We start from the raw sequence: 21,596 nt of genomic DNA, 5'->3' as shown, positions 1-21,596 counted from the left end.
CACCCCTCCCTGTGACTTTTAGGGAGATATGATATAGCAGCTCCTTCCGGATGATGATGTGGGATCTCAGTGTTTTGCTGACAGGTGGTGGGTTGAGTTTCACCTCCTCTTTCAGCTGCACCAGACTGGTCTACCTATTGCTCCCTCTGGAACTCTTTAGCTGTGCTGCTGATGGCTGCTCCTGGCATCTTCTCCAGCTCTGCCTCCTCCACCGCATCTCCCCCCAGGCCACTTGCCTGTAGCAGGTGTTCCATGTTGGGGAAATCAGCCTCTGTTCCTGGGTGTAGCTGGGCCTCTCCCTCACTGGGCCTCTCAGAGCTCAGGATGGGTCCTGGCCTCTCCCCACCGATTGTGCTGTCTGCAGGTGTACCTCCAGTCTGAAGAGGTGGTGCTGGCTGGTACCAGGTACCTTGGGTCAGCCTCTCCCACTCCACCATCACTGGATCCTTCTCTCTTAGATGAATAGTCTCCCATACATGGTCAGCTAAATTTGCCCTGATCAGCATGGCATAGGGATGACCCTCCATCACTGCAAAACTCCCAGTCTCCATCCCAGCCATCCCACTCGATAGGTAGCTTCACCAGGAGCATTTCTGCCTGGGCCCTTGGAGAAGGTTGCCAGAAGTAGTGAGGCCTGAGCAAGCTACTGGGCACTGACAATCGGATGGTCGTGCCAGTGTCTTGCCACGCGGTGACTTGATGCCCATCGAGCCACGCATTTTCTCGCCTCTTGTGTGGAATAGCTTCCATGTTGAAATAGTGTGGTAGACCCTTAGGGGTTTCTGCCACCTTGGCCCCTAAGACCAACTAGGTTCAATGGGGCCTTAGCCTTGGGGCAGTCCCTCTTGTAATTAGGGATGCACAAATTGATTCAGGTACAAATCGATTTATACCCAAATCTAGCTGATTCAGGTGATTTGGAGACAAAACAAATCACCCCTGTGGTCCATTTGCTGGATTCGGGTACCAATTGAATCGTGCCTGATTCGATTCAAATTGATGTGAGATTCACATCGCTCCTATTAATTCCCTCAAATTCCCAGATTTCAATTTAAAAAAAAAAAAAAAAGCGCTAAGCTCTAGACCTTGTAGAAGTGGAGTTATAGAGCAAAATGTGTGGTCACTATTTTTCAGGTGTTTGGATTCTTTGGTGTATAATAACTTTCCCTCAATGAATCCCTATGAGGATTAATTACACACCTTCATTTCTTCTATTCATTTTGACTTTCTTTTTGACAGTGCCAACTGCCATGTGCCAACTACACCCCATTCCCACCCGCAAGGCTGTGGGGTACTACTCAGTTTATGTTCTAGGGGTTTTTTCCAAGTGTTTCGGCACTTTGCTGTCTAATAACCTTTCCTCATAATGAATCCCTATGAGGATTCATTACACACCAAAGAGTCTAAACACCTAAAAAATTCCTAAAATATAAACTGAGTACCCAGTGGCTTGTGGGATAGTTGGAACATGGGGTGCCACTAATTCCCACCCCCACCTGCAAAGCAGTGGGGTCAAAATGAACAGAAGAAATGAAGGTGTGTAATGAAGACACCAGAGAATCTAAACACTTCAAAAATACCTTAAAAATAAACAGAGTACCCCTGTGTGTAGTTGACACATGGCAGTTGACAGTTGGCACTGTCCAATTATAATCAAAATGAACAGAAGAAACGAAGGTGTGCAATGAATCCTCATAGGGATACATTATGAGGAAATGTTATTAAACACCAAAGAATCCATACACTTCAAAAATAATGATTGGACATTTTGCTCCATAACTCCACTTCTACAAGGGCTAGAGCTTAGATTTTTCTTTTTCTTTTAATGAAAGCTGGGGATCTGTTTTAGGTTTAAGAAATGGCAACTCCAAATCCCTTGTTGTAAATCTGTCAGGCTAGCCAGACAGAGCGTAAAACAGGCAGAGGCAGAAGTAGAATAGCGAAGTCTTACAGGAAGAAATTCTCCATATCAGGTTCAGTCCGAGTCAAATCCAATCAATCCAACAGAGTCCAAATCAAAATCCATGGGCAAGGTCAACACAGTCCAGGGTCCAAACACGGTCAAGGCAATACACAAACATAGCCGAATAGCTCACAGGAAATTGTCGTTGCTATCAGCAGGGTAGCTGTGGTGCAATCGTCTTAAATAGGCTGAAACCCCGGTGCTGTTAACCAAGAGTTGCTGAGTCAGCAGCTTTGCCTGTTGTTCTGCGCATGCGGTTCCTTAACTCTTGCTCTCTTGGACTGATGCTTCTCCATAGCTGAGACTGGCTGTGCCTCCTCCACAAGAACTGCTTCACCTGGCTCTAATTCATTTTCAACTCCCCATGTGTTGGACCCACTCTCCTTTGCAACTTCTGGTCCTTGCCCTCCCTCCTCTGCTCTAATCTCCGACCCCTCCTTCAGCTCCTCCTCGGAGTCTTCCTGCATGCCCATGACATCCCCGCTGTTTCCTATGGCGGAAATGTTCAAAATCAGTAAAAACTGAAGAAATACATTAAAAATCAACCAAGTGTTCCACTGCCTTGAAATTTGGATGCTAGATGGCACCCATGGGGACCTACCTTCCACCCAAATGTGGTGCCCCTAGGACCTTGTTAAGTAGTCCGAATTGGTCAGAATCCAAATTGAATCAAAGCAAATACAAATTGAATATGGGGTGATTTGGAGGGGATAGATTTGGATACAAAATAAATCAGGGGTGAGTTGTTTTGGCCACAAATCAAATCAAAACAATTGATTTGTGCACATCCCTACTTGTAATGTCCCATTTCGCCTCACTTAAAGTGTTTAGGAACATAGGAAGTTGCCATATACTGAGTCAGACCATTGGTCCATGTAGCTCTGTATTGTCTACACAGACGTCAGTGGCTTCTCCAGTGTTGCAGGCAGGAATCTCTCTCGGCCCTGTCTTGGAGATGCCAGGGAGTGAGCTTGGAACCTAGATGCTGGTCACTGTCCCTCTGCACTCTCCTCACAGACTTCCTGCTTCTTCTTCCCAGACACCCCAGCAGCTCTCATGTCCCACCCACCTGGTGGACGGTTTGGTCAAGACCTAGAGGTCACCAGCCTGTCAGTCAAGGACAGGGGTTCACTTCCTGTTCACTCTATTGGGGTGGGGAGGCTGGTCCCTACAACATGTAAATGTCAAGTGAGATTTCTGAACGCTCCCTTTTAAAAACAACAACAGAATTCTCCGTGTCATCTCTCACACAGTTTTTGAAATTCCCTCTGATTCAGATGTAGTTTGCTGTGTAGCATGAGAGGCTACTGTTTGCAGAATACAAGTCTGCTACCTTGGGTTTGCAGAATTGGTTGTATGGTTCTATTGTTGTGTTTTTCTTTCTTTTTAAACATATGTTTATTGTAAATAATTATAGTATACACCATCACAGTATAATATATATCCTCAAGTAATGGACACCACTGCACAGCCCTCAGGGATATATTTTCAGGCATGGGAGGAGCTACAGTACAATTGAGCAGACATCTTCAAAGAACACAAGTCTCTCACCACCACGGGCCATGTTTCCCTGGCCCTTCAGGCCCGCCCACCCACCCACTTGCTCCCTACCTCCATCGTGGTTCCTAAAGCTCCAAGAGCTGCAGTTGGGGCTCCTAAGATTTCCCCAGCTGCTGGCCCGTTAAAAACATCACAACCTGGAGCATGGCATTTTGGGAAACGGTGGCTCCTAAGCTTTTCCCAGCCGCAGGAACCATAAAAATGTCAGGGCCTGACTCAGCATGACATTTTAATAGTGTGTGGCCAGGAATGCTTAGGAGCTGCAGCTCCTAGAGCTCTAGGAGTCACTGCTGCTGTTTCGGTGGCAGCAGCAACAGCAGGGAGGAGGCAGAGGCAGCAGTGCTGCTGCCACAAAGAGACAAAGAGGTGAGCCCAGGGAGGAGGTAGCCACTATGGCAGTGGCTGTGTTCGGAACCCAGGCCCCCACCACGTCGCTACGCCCCTGTTTTCAGGCATCACAGTGAGCTTCAGAAGGAAGGCAAGATGAATGACAATCACTTTTCCCTCATAGTGTGTGCTATTTGTTTGCTGCATCAGTAATTCGTTAGCCTGGATATTGACCAATGTGAAGTAAAGCAATGGAAGTAGTATTTTTATACTGTAGACATGACTAATTTGATTCATTCTTGAGCCAGGCCCTAAGTAAAACATAAAAACTGGAAAATTATGGTTTGGTCACTGACCGGAGGAAAAGGGCCGCTAGGAGATCATCTCTAACCCTTGCTCACAACAAGAGCCCCCGTGAAGGCCAGGAAATTTAGGACCAACAACAGGAAGTACTTTTTCACACAGCACGTAATCAAACTATGGAATTCTCTGCCATGGGATGTGGTGATGGACACTCGCTTGCATGGCTTTAAAAGGGGCTTAGACAAATTCATGGAGGACAGGTCTGTCAATGGCTACTAGTCTGACAGCTGTGGGTCATCTCTAGCCTCAGAGGCATGATGCCTCTCAATGCCAGTGGCTACTAGTTGTTGGCTACGGGTCACCTCCAGACTTGGAGGCAAGTTGGCTCTAAATAACTGTTGCAGGGGAGCAACAGCAAGAGAGAGGGCATGCCCTCACCTCTTGCTGTATGCTTCTCAGAGGTATCTGGTGGTCCACTGTGTAAAAAAGGATGCTGGACTAGATAGGCCTTGGGCCTGATCCAGCAGGGCTGTTCTTATGAAAGGGAATGTTTTGTTCACTTTTTAAAATTTAAATTTTTAAATAGTTTCAGAAGCCACTTAGAACCTTTTAAGTAAAATTAACTTAAAAACTGAACATGCAAAAATAAAATTATCATTTTATTGTATGCCTTTCCCCCCCAGAGATCTATCTTGAATACTTTATTCAGCACTCCTGATGATACATTACTATTAGAAAATAACAGTACATTATTAGGGATGTTTATTATTATGAACAATTTTGTTTAAAATACCTGCATTTTTCTTTCACTGGTTAGGTGTCATTTAAATTAATTTTAGCATAATTCACTGTAGCTTCAAGTATGAAAGACTTGAAGAAATAAATTAAATACTAAAAGTTTTATCTGTAACTGCAGATATGGAAAAATGTTAGGTTTAACTTGGATTCATTTGTAGAGTCCTGGTAAATTAAGTGCAAAATACAAAATTTTCCATTTTATGTAAACATTACTTTTTTGCTTTTGATATATAGACATCCTTGCATAGGAAATTACGCTGCATTTAAATTGGAAGTGTTTCCGTTCTAAAGTCAGATTAATGTATTTGTTTTTTTAAAGTACTCCGGGGGTCAATACAGATTACTGGAAAACATGTGATAGCCTGTTAGGGCTTGCCTTGTGGTTTCTGCAATTGAATAACAGGCAAATATGTATAGCTTCCACCTATGTCATAAATTTTGTGTTGCCATTACCCCCAAACTTTTCAGAACTGCGTGCAAGTATTGGAGGGCATAGTATGAACAGATGTGACATAAGAAGGTACTCCTCATCCTTCTTTGGTAGCTTCCCACTGCCATATAAAGAAAGACATCCCTGTTCTGTTGTAGGGATTAATGACTATCTCTTCCACCTGCCCCCAAAGTTCCTGTGAATTTGCATGTGTTCCAAGTGAACATATACACATCTTCAAAACTTGGTAAGCAATCATCTGCCATCAGCCTCCCCTGCCTCTCTTTCTGCCCACCCCAAGGGCAGTTTTAAAGTGTCTTGAGACAGAGGAAATGGGAAGTGGCAGCAGTCATTCACTGTTTGGCTCTGCCATCTCCTCTTTTCCCTATCCAAATGTCCATACAAATGTAACTTCGGGCAGGAGGAAGGGGTGGAGGCAGAAGTGCTCTTATCCCTGGACTTTGGGGCCAAAGTCCAGGGCCTGCAAACCTCCTGGGGCCCCACAAATCCTCTTCGGTCTGTCTTAGGTGGTGTGGTTTGTGTCCTCAAGAACCTGTGTGTTAAAAAATGATGCCTAACTTGCAGTGGGGGGGGCAACTCCTCCAAAGGCCTTTAGGTCCTGGCTACCTAAGTGCACCTCTGTGTGGAGGTGGATGGCAGCAGCAGATTCTCCAGGCCACAGTGGAACATTTTTCCCTCCTGGGAATGGGGCTATGAGTCCTGGCAGCCCTGGCAGGGAAATGACACTCTGAACACTGTTTTCCGCAGGAAGGAGGCCTTTTAGGGTATGACACCGTTTGCCTGCTGGGACTGCAAGGGCTTATAGTCCCAGTCTTAGCCTCAGTGGGGCTAAGACAACACTGTTAGGGCCTTGAAGGTCTGCCTCCACTGTCGCCTCTTCCCTCAGGTAAGTTGGTCGGAACCTTGGCGGAGGGGAGGCAACAGAGGCACATGGCTTGCAGGAGTGGATCAAACTCAACCCTGCTCAAGCAGGGCTATTTTCAACCCAGTCCTGCTCACAAGCAATTGAATAGGGGTATTCAGTATTATGTGCACCCCTACTAAATGCTATGACACCTCTGTTATAATGGTCTTTTAATGCATTAACAATTTACCTGCAGCTATGGCTTATTCTAGAACTGCCCCAATTGTGTTTAACCTGCAGCTATGTATGTGTTTTTGAACCTTTAAAAGTTTGGTTATTTTTAGAGTATTTAGTAATGATTTTGTTTTGGTTTTGCTGTTGATCATTTACATGCAGTTAACCATCATGGGCATTTGACAAAACAGAAAGGTGAAATAATATTTTTTTAAAAAATAATGCATACTTAGCTACTGTTTACAAACTGGATAAGGTTGCAGCATGTGTCCTACTTGTTTGGAACTTCATGGTTAAAACCACTCATTAGAGCAGGTTTATATACTATACTTCAGTAGCATCTCTTAATTGAGTTATTTAATGAACTGGCTTGTAGAAAGATGTTTCTGTGAACCAGCTGTAACTATATAACTGTATACCTGAAGAGTACATTCTCATGATTCCTCAGGCACAGACTTAATATGAAAAAAAATCTAACTGGTTGTGGACATGATTAAATCTGTTTACAGTATCTTCTTTGACTCACATTCCAGGAAAGAGATTTTTCTTTTAGTCAGATTTTTAAAACAGGAATCAGAAAAAAACCACAGGACCTGTATTTATATTTGACTCTGCATCAAACGTTTTCATCTGAATCTGTTGCTCCAAAAACTACTTGCAGGAGAAATTATAGTTTATTTCTAAACTTTTGTTTTGGGTTTCATTTTTTACTGAGATTCCCTTTTGTGGTATTTTTCACCAGAGAGAAAAACCTCCATTGATGATTAGTCAGCATTATGAAAAAATGAGGTCAGAACTAGATATTAATCTCAACATGAGGCTATCACTGAAAAGATATGGAGCAGAACAGTGGTGGGTGGGGACACCATCATATAGGTAAGTGAGTCTAAACATTACAGGGAAATATGGCAGAATTTGACATGGAACTGCCCTTTGCAAGTTGCCATTTGCAACTGTCAAGAACTATATTACCGGGAGAGTGGGAGAATGCAACACAGAGTTGCCATTTTTGGAAACAGTGCCATGACTAACCTAATGTCTGGTTCTGTGCTGCAAAGGTGATCTAGTCACTGGACCATCCTTTGGGAACCTTAGGTAGCACAACCCTGCAGTGCAGCAATACTCTAGCCCTGGTGGTCTCCAGGTCCTTTCCAGGAAGTGACGAGCATGTTCTTTTGAGTAATGCAATAATCATGTCTACTTATGATACTTGGAGAAGAAGGCTTGCTAATAACTTTCATACTGCTGGGAAGAAAACTCATGAGATAATTGTGCAGAAAAGGCAACAAATATTGGTCTTGCAATACCTATGTTTTTTGTATTTAAAAGAGAGAGAGAGAGAGAGAGAGTGAGTGAGTGAGTGAGTGTGTAGGGGGAGAATAAACGTCCACAAGATATGGTAATTTTGCGTTTTCTTGCTTGTGGGGGGGAGGGCGGTTAAGTGTATAAGGGTTTTGTAGAGCAGGATAGCTCAGCCTCTTTAAATAAAGTTTTTTTTTGTTTGTTTTTTTGTTTTTGAAATGGCACAGAAATGGGATTCGTAGTGATGATACAAGTAGGTGCCCATAGCATCCATACTACCACATTCCACACTGCAAATTATAATAGATGCAGTAGCTGGGGGAATGCATCACCTCCCTCCAGTGAGAGAGTGGTGTGAAACTGTTAGTCCCAAAAGAGGAATGCTTCCTGGGGGGGGGGGGGGGATAGTCTAGATTTCCCACAACACAATAGCAGCTGTACATTGACTTGCAGGGTCTTTCCAATCCATCTTTGTATCATCATCTAGCACCAAAGAGCCCATGTACAGTATCAGTCAGTACCAGGGAAAAATTCCATTGTTGCTCAACCTGATGTCTTTACAGCTCTAGTTGTTACCTTTTTATCAGATACTTTTTAGGCAATCCATGACTGGTTCTGATACTTTCCAAGCCCACATGATTAAAAAAGGATTCTGATTTCTCCTTGGGATAGGACTCGGAATGGGAGGAGGTCCTCTCCAGGGGACTCCTCTGGACTGGGAATTTGACAGCACTGTTGCAGATGCAGAACACTGTTGTATTCGTTGGTGAAGACTCTGTGGTCATTAGCAGTGGAGTTTACGGGAAGTGTCTTTGGCATAGGGAGGAAAAACATTTGATTATGGTCTGGGTTCTAGAGAAGCCTGTATTATTCAATTCATTTTTCTCATTGCTATCAGTCATGTTTTACATCATCATCTACTTTAAGGAAAGTAGGCTAAAAATTCAAGTCATGCAGAAATTGTATTCTTTTGCATGACTTGAATTTTTAGCGCAATTTCCTTAAAGAGGGTATGCTTATGAGATCACCCAGCTTTCTTTGAGTGTGTGTCCATGTCAGTGTCCCTGTCAACTTTGCAATGCCTAGACCAATTTGAACCAAATTTGGTACAGCTGTAGGGACACAATGGCATAGTTTATGATGATGTCATCCACCCCAATTTAAGATGGTAGACTTGTGAACATTTGAGGTGCAAGTTGGCTAACTTGTGAATTGCCTAACCGATTTAAACCAAATTTGGTACCATTGCAGGAATAAATAGAGACTCTTCAATGCTGTAGTTTATGATGGTCATCCATCCCAATTCAAGATGGCAGGCACCTGAAAGTTTAAGGTGCAATTGGGCTAACTTGTGAACCACCTAACTGAATTGGATCAAATTTGTCACAAATTTGACAATTGTCACATAGGGACAGCTCAACAGCATAATTTGTGATTATGTCATCCACCCTAATTCAAGATGGTGGACACATGAATGTTTGAAGCTGAAGTGGGCTAATTTACAAAGATAGTAATTATCAATTAGGATTATAGTGAAAGGAAAGTAGGCAGATTAATTCTTACCAGAACTTCTTGCTGAAAGGCACAGGTGTTATATTATCACTGTACATTTTGTGTCTGATTGCACATTGAATATGGACAGATATTGCTATTCACATCAAAAGTTGAATTTGACCTTGATTCTACCATTTTCTCTGTCTGGGCTTGAGTGTGACTCACTATGTTCTCTTCTCAGAGCTTTATGCAGTGATCTAATTAATTGAGGTTGCTCTTGTAAGGTGCAGCTGTGACTTTCCTTGTTGCTTATTGTCGGTCATCCCATGGATAAATATTATTCACCAGGGGAGACAAACCTTTGCCCTGGGTAGCCTTTGTGTTTGTTACATGCCTCTCCCACACCACTGTCTTCCTTCTCTGTGTTGTGCACTCAAAAAGCTGGTACTCAGCAGTGTTTGTGTGTGACTGGTGTAGGATTTGAGCCTCTGTGTGCTGGTTTCCTTGGCAGATCTCTGTGTCTGCCTCTTCCTGCCTGTGCCATAGTGTGTCATGCAGGAGAGCACTGTGGCATACTTGTGTCTGCCATATTGTGTTTGATGGGGTAGAGCGACACCATAGGGGCATCTCCCCATATCCATTTGTAAATTAGGTCTTTCAGTTCCAGGCCCACATATCATGTGGGCCCACATGTCATGGTCATGCCACCTTGTGATTGGTGTGTATTGACAGTGTTTCCATGCATGGTGCAAAACTGGCTGGTGGGATTGATCTGTTCTGGTTTGCTAATGTTACCCTACCTTCTAAGGAAGTTCAAAATAATTACTGAGAGAATGTATGCAAAGCGCTTTGAATAGTTGCAGATATTGTTATAGAAATACTGGCCCGCATGCTCTGCAGTGTTACAGCAGTGTCTCCTATTGGCCCACATTCCAATGTAAGCTGTGCTCTCAAGCTGCAGGTGTGCAACTTTTAGTATTTGAATTCTTGCACAATACTACTGGTGCTTGCTTAGATGCCTGCAGCAGTGTAGACCACTTTGAAACATTAGCATAACACTGCAGAACATGTGGCCCACTAAGTATTATCATTATATTAATTTACTTGTTTCTAGTAAATCTGCTCACTTTGTAGTAAGTTTTAGAATGAAACATAAGCTGAGTGACCGCAAGACCTGTTTCTGAGAAAGAGGGTGTACTTCTGTTTTGTTCTGTACAACCCATTTCCAATTACTTATTTTTCTTCATATAATTTGTAATCTAATGCTTGAACATTCTTTCAACTCTAAAAGAGAAAGCTGCTTAGCTGAGTGTAGACAAAGAAGCCAAATAAACAGATTTGCACAGTATTTCTCTCACTACAAGAGAACAGTATGGACAGCTGTTGCAACACTGATGATCTATAACAGAGATGCTGAGATACAAAAGATTTCATGGAGGAATATTTCAAATTTTTAATAATAAAGAAAGATATATTAAAAGAATAATATTTTGGTCTGGTTAACATGCAAATAATTTTAAGTGCTTTATTCAGTCTCACTCTTGTCAAAAGAAAAAACAAGTGTTCCAGATAAAGTTTAATTTGTCTGATGTTAAAAATAATCGGCTGATTTTTACTTATTTGAATTCCTAAGTTGAGGGTGATATAAAAAATAAAGGCTGTTATCTTGCACTGTGCATCGTACTATAGCATAGCTATGCAAAGCAACAGGACCTGCACTAAGGAGTAGAATGCACAGTGGCAATGTGGGAAAAAGATGATAGATGCCTACTATATAGTTGATGGTGCTGCCACTAGAGGCCTCTCCTAAATGCCTTATAATTCTTGGTTATAAGCCCATTATAATGTGTTATATGTAACGTTTCATACAGATCTGGTATGGTGTAGTAGCTGTGGGTGTGCTGCATACTGAGCACTCTAAAGGAGAGTATGAAAGTAGATTATTGTTCATGTTGCTGTAGTATCAGGTAATATCTATGGAAATGCAGGTGTCCCCCCCTAAAATATATGTGGAGTGGTCCCCTGGCAAGCACTAGCACTGCCAAACCAAAATGCTCCTCGATGCCCCCTCAGCCTGTTCCTTTGTCAGCGTCTAGAGGCTTGCAAGTCCCAGTTTACCCAGATGTGCTGTAAATTTACACAAATGTGGTATCTTTGCTTTATGCTGGGTTCCAAGAGGTCCAATCCATATTTTGTTTGTTTGTTTGTTTGTTTACTTGCTGTTCAGGAAATTAATCCATTTACTCAAGGTTATTCTTGGAGAGGGTTCCATCCCCAGTAGGTGGCAGTGTAAGAGGCTTCCTTGGGTGCTCGCATGAGTGGGCAAGGGCTCTCTAATATCTCCATGGACTTACTCTGTGCTCATTATATCCTTACTTAATGTTTTCATTTTGCCACTATATCTCTGTAGGGCTTGTGTAACCTCAAGGACTAGCTGTTTAACATACCCCTATGCCTCCTATTTTTGTTTTAAAGAGCGTCATATTCATCTAAGCGTTGGTCTTCTGTTGAACAACTATGCTAATAGATAGTTCAGAAGTTAGTTTGCAGTATTTAAAATAAATAGTTGGTGCAATAGGAGGTATCATCTACTCTCCACTGGCAGAAGGTCTTTGTCGTATTAATATGACATACTGTATAGTTTGACAGAAAAAGCATAAAGTTCTAAGCATTTCATGGTTCCTGAACAGAACCATATTTTCTGGTTCAGAATTGTACAAACTGCCTTGTCAGAGATCAGGGGAGGAGAGCCAGTCTGGCAGTAGTGAGCATGAATTGTCCCCTTTGATAAGCAGGGATTGCCTTTGGATGGATGACTACATACGGGCACTGTCTGCTGTAAGATATCCCCCTTAGAGAATGGGACTGTAGCTTATTGGTGGAGCATTTGTTTATCATGCAGAGGGTCTCAGGTTCATTTCCTGGCATCTTCAGGTAGGACTGGAAGGGACTGCTACCTGAAACATTGGAGAGCCACTGCCAGTCAGTGTAGATGGGCCAGTGGTCTGACTCTGTATAACACAGCTTCCTATGTTCCTATCCTTTGTTGGTGCTATACAAACTTATGGAAGCTAAGTGAGAACATTTATTTCACATGCTTGTGAGAGTTAACTGAGAACAAGATGAAACAAGCTAAAGATTAGCATTTTTAGTTTTACCCATACTCAGTATAATGAAATTGCAGAATTATTGTGACTGGGTTTTTTGCACTCCGATACTAAAGGGAAGCACTTCAAGTTCACATCAGTATGGAAATCTGCTCTGAGAAATATTTTCCTAAATCTGTTTTCCAAACCAAGTTTGTGTGTGTGTGTGTGTGCGCGCACACACACACACACACACACACACACACTCCCCCCCCCCCACATTCTTTAAGAACAGGATGAAATTATTTTAGCAAATGGTCCCTGTCTGAATCATTTCCCAAAATATTTTACATAAACCCTTCCCTTAATTCCTCCCTCTAGATTTTAAGTTTTTCAAGTGTGTCCATAGGGGATCCTCCTTTTAAAGATCAAGCTTGGAGAAGACTAGTTGGGACAGCTGCAATGGCTCTGGCAAAACAATATAAAACAGTTTTGGTAGCTTGATCAGGCCTCTCTCCAAGTTTTGGAACAAAATTGGCCCTTGAAGAGAATGAACTATAAATATGTTTTGTTAATTTTGCAGACTTTGTACTGAACAACATAGCCGGTTTATCCCTAAAACCAATCTTTAAACACTTTTGGTTTGCTCTTTATTATTTTGTGAGGAAAGGGACACACTGTCATGCACCTGAGTGCATCTTAAAGCTAATAGTTCTTCCTCTTCTATTGTAGTTTTGCTGAGAGCCTGTGCAGATTTTACTTCAAAGTCTATTTCCTCTTTGTTTGCCTGACAAATCCAGATATGTCAGAGGTGATGATCAGATCCTTGAGTGGGTTGATTTGCCTGTGATTGGGGGCGGTGGGGTGTGTGTGTGTGTGTGGTTTGATGTTCCCTGCCAGAATAGTGCCTGGAGGGCTTCTTTGAACCGATTCTGCTATTTGGTAAGAAGGTTGCAGATGCAACAAGGAGTACTTTTTATCTGCTCCTCAGGCACCACCCTTTTTGAACAGAGGAAATCTCACATTGCACTGACTACAATATGCTCCTGACAATAATATGCTCCATGTGGAACTGACCTTGAAGACAACTCAAAAGCTTCAGCTAATGCAAATGCTGCCGCACTTCTTCCTGTGGGTGTAAGAAGATGCACACACATTCAGCCTATTTTATTTGAATTATGCTGGCTATCAATTTGATTCTGAGCACAATTCAAGGTGCTAGTTCTTACCTTTAAAGCCCTTCCTAGCCTAGGTCCCATGTATCCCAGGGACTGCCTCCCTCTGCATTGTCCCTCCCATCTCCTCTGGTTGTCTAGTTGTGGCCTGCTTCAGATTCCATCTCTGCCCAGGGTGAGAATGGTTGTAGCTAGAAGCAGGGTTTCACCTCTTTTAGTTGGCATGTAGGAACATAGGAAGCTGCCATATACTGAGTCAGACCATTGGTCTATCTAGCTCAGTATTGTCTTCACAGACTGGCAGTGGCTTCTCCAAGGTTGTAGGCAGAAATCTCTATCAGCCCTATCTTGGAGAAGCCAGGGAGGGAACTTGAAACCATCTGCCCCTAACTGAGGCCTGTTTCCATCCCCTGAGGGGAATCTCTTACAGTGCTCATACAACAAGTCTCCCATTCATATGCAACCAGGGTGGACCCTGCTTAGCTCTGGGAACAAGTCATGCTTGCTACCATAAGACCAGCTCTCCTCTAGTAGGGAAGAGATGTGCACAGAACCACGGAGGCGTGGTCCAGCACTGGGGGGAGTGTGTCTTTAAGGGTGGGGGGTACCCCCCCTCCTGCTCTTTCCCCTCTGGTGCTGGACTTTTCTAAAATGTTCTTGGGGCGGCAGAGTTCCTCCCTGCCGCTCCTGCCCCCGTCATTGTCTTCCAAGTTAACAAGCAGAAAAAGTTGGCGCCACGCATGTGCCCATTGTGGTGCGCGCGTGCCGGCGGCGGCGGGTGCAAGCGCCGCGACAGGCGCATGCATGGCACCAGCTTTTTCTGCTTGTTAACTTGGAAGACAACAACGGGGGCAGGGGCGGCAGGGAGGAACTCTGCCGCCCCAAGAACATTTTAGAAATGTCCAGTGCCGGAGGGGGAAGAGCGGTGGGGTGGGGGTGAGTACTACACACACCCTTGCCCTTAAAGACACACTCCCCGCCCCCTTGCCGGACTGGCTGAATTCCGGACCGGTCCAGAGGCCTTTTGCATGACCCCGGACCGGTCCATGCACACCCCTATTCTCTACTAGTACTACAGATTAATCTTATTTGGTTTTGTACTGTTCTTTCAGTTGTATTTTGTGTGTTCTTGGATTTTATTCTGATTGCATTTTTGTTCTCAGGGGTGGTCACTTCAGGCAGTAGATTATTGGGACACAGGTGAGGCAGCAAAATGACCTGACCCCCCCTCCCCCCCCACCAACACTATTTCAGGACGTATCTGACTCTTGCAAACTTTGCAGGAATGCCTTTCCTCAAACTCCTTGCAAAGCTTTCAAGAAGCACAAGGAGAGAGGAGGAGACTGCTGGCAACCTTCCTTCTTCCCTCACCCTCCACCACATTCAAAGTTTGCAAAGGCCCATTTTAAAAGGGGGTGGCCCCCACCAAGAGTGTAGAGGAAGGCAGCATTTGGTGCCTCACCTCAGGCCCTGCAAAACCTGGGAGTGCCCCTGTTCATTTTGATTTTGTGTTTGTTCCGTATATGGAAGCCACATTAAGATTGAGGGAAACAGCTAATGAGTGATTTTAATGATGTTAATGATGATTTATACATAAATTAATGTGTAAAGTGTGAACAAGAAGATTTCAGTGGTTACTTCCATTTGTTTTTCTTAAAAGGCAAGATAAAATTTTTACTAATTGTGGATCCTGCATTTTATCTTATCCAAGAAATAGCTGCTGCAATGTTCCATCTGTCCTCTCTCCATTGTCCATTTCCAACCACCCTGAGGGTGCAGAGATCACAAGCAGCAGGAGCAGGTACTGAGCACAAAGCTTGAATCACCTGGAAGCTGTCCAGTGAGAATTGAGCTAGCAAAAATAGGGCCTTGACTAGGAGCATTTAGACCTTTGGTACTGGAGTCTTTTCAGGCAGCTGTTATCTGGGGCCTCTGTCCCTTGGGGGATGTTGATTCCCTAGACCCATTTGTGGTGGGGTCAAAGTGGCGCAGCGGGGAAATGCTTGACTAACAAGCAGAAGGTTGCTGCTTCGAATCTCCTCTGGTACTATATTGGGCAGCAGCGATATAGGAAGATGCTGAAAGGCATCATCTCATACTGCACAGGAGGAGGCAGTGGTAACCCCCTCCTGTATTCTACCAAAGAAAACCACAGGGCTCTGTGGGCACCAGGAGTCAAAATGGACTTGACTGCACACTTTACTTTACTGCCACAGAATCCTGCTTTTCTTCAGGGTCTGAGCAATGGCAAATTCCAACAGCCAGATTAGACTAGATCATGTGCATGTGCAAACTGACTGTCTGTAATAGTGTCTGTTCTGAATTTCTTAGGGCCGAACCACAAGTTCAGCCATATTTATACAAATGTCTGTCATGTTTGAATATAAAGCAGGGGATACAGTCTTTTTACATCAAAGGAAGTGTCCAGGTGATAGAAACAAAACCTTCTCCTTTCCTCTGCCTACCTCACCATGCTGCATCTTTTCAGGGACCTTTCTCCTCACCCCAACTCACTTCTTGTATTAGAACTGTACAGGGGGGAAAGTGATGGAGTGTGAAATATAAGCTTGAGGGTGAGGAGCTTCCTATATCTGTGTATGCTATTTATTGTAAAAATAACACACACACACACACACACACACACACACACACACGCGCGCTTTATACATAAATGAGACAGGTGTGCATGCAACAAACATGGCTGTCTCAATCACATCTAGTTATGTTCTGAAAAAGAGTTGAAAATGCTAATAAGAAGAGAAGTAGGAAGAGCGGGTGAATATAGATAGAAAGAAATGAAGCTTTTGGTATACAAAGGATGGCAATTAGTATAATCCACATAACCTGCAACTTGCCTCTACTTCTATCACCACCCAAGAGCTGGTATTGTGGTAGCAAACATGAATTTTTCTCTTTGCAAAGCAGGGTCTAGCTCTGGTTTGCATTTGAATGAGAGACTGCATGTGAGCACTGTAAGTTATCCCCCTTAGGGAATGGGGCTGCTCTGGGAAGAACATCTACATGCTTGCATGAAGAAGGTTCCACGTTCCCTCCCTGGCATCTCCAAAATAGGGCTGAGAGAGACTCCTGCCTACAACCTTGGAGAAGCCACTGCCAGTCTGTGTAGACGATATTGATCTAGAAGGACTAATGGTCTGACTCAGTATATGGTAGCTTCCTGTCTTCCTATGAGTGTCCAGTTCTAAGTTTTCTTGAGTCAAACTAACAAGAATAATGAACATTTGTTTTTACCAGCGCTGACTTACATCAATGCCTTTTGTGCAGTTATAGCCGTGAATTGTCTTCTTTTACAGCATCAAAGGCTTCTTGATATGCTAGACAAGGAGCGCAAAATGTTAGAAGAAAAAATGGAAGAATCCATGCTGGAACGATCACAGGAATTTAAGGTACTTTTTACATATGAGGCCTGCAGTTTTTAGACCATTGATGTGTTACTTGGCAAAGAGTCCCCTGCTAACTGGGCAAAGAGGCACCTTTTAACATGGTGATTCTCTTTATTTAGCAGGGAGAGAGTTACTGGCCCTATCCACGCTCAGCACAGTACCTCCAGTGACTGTTGCTGGTGTCTATCTTATGTTTCTAGCCCTTTGGGGACAGGGATCCATCTTATTTATATATTATTTCTCTGTGTAAACCACCCTGAGCCATTTTTGGAAGGGCGGTATAGAAATCAAATGAAAAAATAAAATAAATAAAAATGTTAGAAATTAAAAATGGAAGAATCCATGTTGGAATGATCACAGGAATTTAAGGTACTTTTTACATATGAGGCCTGCAGTCTTTAGACCATTCATGGTGGAATGGTATCACTAAGATGATTAGAGATACTCTAGTTGCCATCCCCCAGGCCTTCCCCCAGCAACAGGAGCTATGAAAAAGAAAGTATTTCAGTTTAGATAAGTTCTTCTTAGGACATTATGGCATATAGTGGGATGATGATATGGTACTATCCCTTTGGAGCCTTGGCCTTCATCTATTACTAGCGACCTCATCCTGCCCATTATCTCATGGTACCAGAGAGCTTGTGCAACTTCTGCTGCCCTGTTTCTTTTTTCAGAATGAGAGAGAAAGAGAGAATGTGGCATAATACTGTAACTGAGGCCTGTTTCCAACTAGTACTGTACAAGCAGACTTACTATAGTGTAACTTAAGAGCTGAAATCAGAACACCAGTTACCATAGCAGCCCAGCTTCTGCATTGTTCAACTGACCATCTAAGGCAATCGCCAGTGCAAAATCACATGACATTCATGTGCGATTTTGAGCAGAACTAAGGCTCTGACTGCAACAATTACAGCATCCAAATCTACTAGGACCATAATGAACACTTTCCTAGGGATGGTATTTTCTGATCTTGTTGAGGTATTTGGCTGGACTTGATTCCCTTATGTGAGTTCACTACCTGATTGTGAAGACTCGGTGTACAGTGTGGCTGAGTACAGGTATGAGCATCTTATATCCCCACTGTGAAGGAGAGTACATAAAAAGAAACATAGTGTCATCCAACAGTTTATCTAATAGCTATTTGAACTCATGTGAATATCAAAAAGCACAAAATCAAAAAGCACTCTCCTATCCCTGCATCTCCTCCCCCATATAGGAGGGTAAAACTAATGAGGATGGAATGTTTATTTTCCCACCAAAACATCCCAAAGTAGCACGGGCTCCCATCCTTAGATCTGCTAGGGGGTGAAATCTATAGACATGACATGTCATTTCGAAGAGCATTTCACTGGGACATCCTCTGAAATTAAGCAGAATCCCCATGAACAAACAGATTTGCATCATTTCTGAAGGTCATGAATCCTGCCATATAAAATCTGACTCTGTACTAGTGTACATATTCTAAACATTGGGCAATTGAGTCTGGTCCATCTGAATCAATTTCAGCCTGGCGTATGGTCAGGTTTTTTTAATCATTCCAAAATAAAATTGAGATATCTAACCTATCCTAGACCTGAAATAACTGATTTGTCATATGAGAAAAGACACTTTAGGATGGAAACAGTTTGCTCCATACTGGTAGCAATAAATTCTCCAGACTTTGTAGTGTCTGTTGATTTATCCACAGTCTATTTCCACATCCCAATCTCCCTCAGAAATTTCCTACATATTGCATATGCTGATCAACACCTGCAGTATCTAGCTCTTTTATTTAGACTCCCATTGGTCCCAAGAGTGTTCACAAAGATCCTGGTAGCCTTGGTTACTGCCCTTCACCTACAGCAGATATCAATGTTTCCTTTTCTTGATGACTTACTGATTTGGTTTCTCAGTCTCCATCAGAGATCTATGGATGCAAAGACATCAGTGACCTATTTCCAAAGCTACACATTAGTGGGCAGCTGGAAAAGAGCATTCTCACTTTCAATCAAAACAGAAGCCCATTGGGGAGCTCAGCACTCAGAGGGAAGAAGTTTTCCTATCAAAGGAAGGGCAATTGAAGGCCTGACTGTTGATCACTCAGGACCTGTAATGCATCCAAGCAAACTGGATGACTCTGGCTCAACTTCTAGGTATGCTAGGCTCATGTCAGAATGTCATAATTTGGTCATGGTTTTATGGTTTTATTCAAGGCAATTCCAGAGATTTCTCTTACAGTATTAGGATTAAGGTGCAGCACCGCCCTATAATGACTTCACATTATGGCACAGCATTGCCCTGGATGTCAGCACAGTTGTACCTGCACAACACTTGTCTGGATATCAGCCACTGTGATATGTCATGAGAGAGAGAGAGAGAGAGAGAGAGAGAGAGAGACCTTAAGAAGAAAAGTGCAACTATTCTAGAGAAAGGGGCTTTAGAATAACAAACAAAGAGCTTTGAAATCTATTTCTCCATTCTTTAATATGTTTTACTAAATATTGTATTTACAGGAAATGCTGGAAAAATATATGGCGAATGAAAGGGAAAGCAATAAGGAGGCCTTGGCAGCTGCTGCAAAGGTACCACAATGTGCTGAAATTTTTGAAACTGTTTCATATGGCTATATTGAATATTGTTGCTTTTGCTCTTTTGATGCAAGAACAAAGTGATTTGAAAGAAGAGACATTTTAAAGTATATCGGAAAAGTACTGAATTTGCTGTTGAAAAACCAGCCAGTTTTAGTTGTTTTATTATTATTTATTGGCTGACAACCAGACTAATGAAGCCCACATGCTTTGTTCCAGACAAAATCGGCACAGGAGGGATGGGCAATTTTCGCCAATCTCCCCTTCCCTCTGAAGCACTCTGTGCCACCAAAAACTATGTGTCTGTGGGCTGGGAGACCCTCAGAGATACATATTTTCAGGTGGCATAGAACGCTTCAGAGAGAGATTGGCAAAAGCCCCCCCCCCCCCGCACTTGTGTGTGATCACACGTGATGCTTTAGACTAGAAAGCTGCACATCTGCTATGTTAGTCTGGATGTCACCTGTTGAATTTGTTGGTCACTTTTCTACAGGAAAAAACCCTATACTCAAGGTAATTAACAATAATTTAAAAATCACTATATGCAATCTTAAAATCATTAATAGATAAAAATGTTAACAGCAGAAGAAACACAAAATTTGAAAATACTGCATTCTACAATCATGAAATCAGGAAAAAGGAGCACTGAAAAACAAACCCATATTTTTTCCATTTATTCATCAGGTAATCTTAGCTGGCATTAATAGGTGACATACTTACATATGGAGAACCTTCATGGATTTGTGTCTTAAATGATTTAACTGTTCATTTATTTTAATTTTCTTATTTGTATTCCACTTATGAAACTCAAAGTATTGAAGAAGAAAAATACAAAATATCAATATAACAAGACAAAAACAAACACCAGAATAAGAAACAATTCTAAAAATAAATTTATATCTAAGCAATATCAAGAATACAGTAAACCTGTTAGAGTCATAAAAAACAATTCAATAACTGTTCCAAACAAAAACACCATCCATTTCAAATAACAATCCAGTAATTTTTTAAAAAAATCCATTTCAAAATGCATAATATCTTATTTCATAAGCACTAAGAGTTCAATTGATAAGCTTAATTATTCAAAGCCAATAAAAATAGCTAATAATTCTATTAAAGACAAAAATGCAATGATTTATATACAGCAATAAATCAATAGAAGTGAAATCAATAAGAAGAGCTTCAGGAAAATAACACACACAACAATCCATCTTATTCCCATTCCCTTTGATAATGTTCCCACTGCCAAGTCACACTGGCCTCCAGGGTTCCTTGGAGAACCTCCCATCTCACTTGGGCACACAACTCTCTTCTCATAAGAAACAATAGAATATCCAAACTTCACTATAAATGAGGGGGAGGGGATAATGACTTCTTCACCCATATATATATAGATAGAGTGAGTGTGTGTGGGGGGGTGGGGGGGTTACAACAACTACAAGAAATCCAAACTACCCCATACAACCAATAGAAAAGCCTCTTCTGACTTCTGCCTCTGGACTGCACTCTCATTGCTATCCAGCAAGGCATCACAGCATACCATATCATGCCAAATCCATTCCATACAACCTGGGCAACAAGGTCAACCCCTTGCTGTGCCTTCACAGAATTGGTGGAGGTGGGAAGGGGGTGACGGCAATCTGCCCCCTGTGGTATGCCTTGGCAAAATATCCCCCCCACTGCCAACGCCAGAAATAGCTTTCGAAGCAGCTTGATATTACACAGTTTCTGTGGAGCAGGTCCTCCTCACCAAGGCTGGCAATTGCCTGTGACACTGGTTCCTAACTCTCTCCTTAGCAGAGCAAAGCCCCAGGAGGAAGGCATCAAAAGCCTCTCTTGGGCATATGTTCCACTGTCTTTTCCTATTGTTTCTGAAATTTCTGCTTTCAGTTTAACTTGTTTGCTTTACAGGTTGAAAAAGAAAACATGCAGGCTGCCATTTTAACAGCTGTAAAAGCAGAACGAGAAAACATGGAAAAGCTTCATGCAGTAGAAAAGGAAGTATGGCAAGCAGAACAAAACAAAGATCGTGAAAAGGTTGCTCAAGCAATTCAGGATGCAATACAAGAGCAAAGACAAAACAGTCAG

The 21,596-nt window shown here is 42.6% G+C and overlaps 1 protein-coding gene across 6 annotated transcripts in view; it reads left to right on the top strand.

The window, feature by feature from the left end:
* Positions 1 to 21,596, top strand: part of CCDC91 (coiled-coil domain containing 91) — a 193,662-nt gene that overhangs the window by 109,668 nt on the left and 62,398 nt on the right. For all 6 annotated transcript variants that reach the window (XM_053255620.1, XM_053255617.1, XM_053255622.1 and 3 more), the window contains 3 exons: positions 16,852 to 16,944; positions 19,434 to 19,502; positions 21,420 to 21,596. In XM_053255620.1, the coding sequence (XP_053111595.1) occupies positions 16,852 to 16,944; positions 19,434 to 19,502; positions 21,420 to 21,596 (339 nt within the window). The remainder of the gene's footprint in view (positions 1 to 16,851; positions 16,945 to 19,433; positions 19,503 to 21,419) is intronic.

This window comes from Hemicordylus capensis, chromosome 5 (genome assembly GCF_027244095.1).
Source record: "Hemicordylus capensis ecotype Gifberg chromosome 5, rHemCap1.1.pri, whole genome shotgun sequence".
Lineage (NCBI taxonomy): Eukaryota > Metazoa > Chordata > Lepidosauria > Squamata > Cordylidae > Hemicordylus > Hemicordylus capensis.
This window is presented reverse-complemented; position numbering and strand designations above follow the sequence as displayed.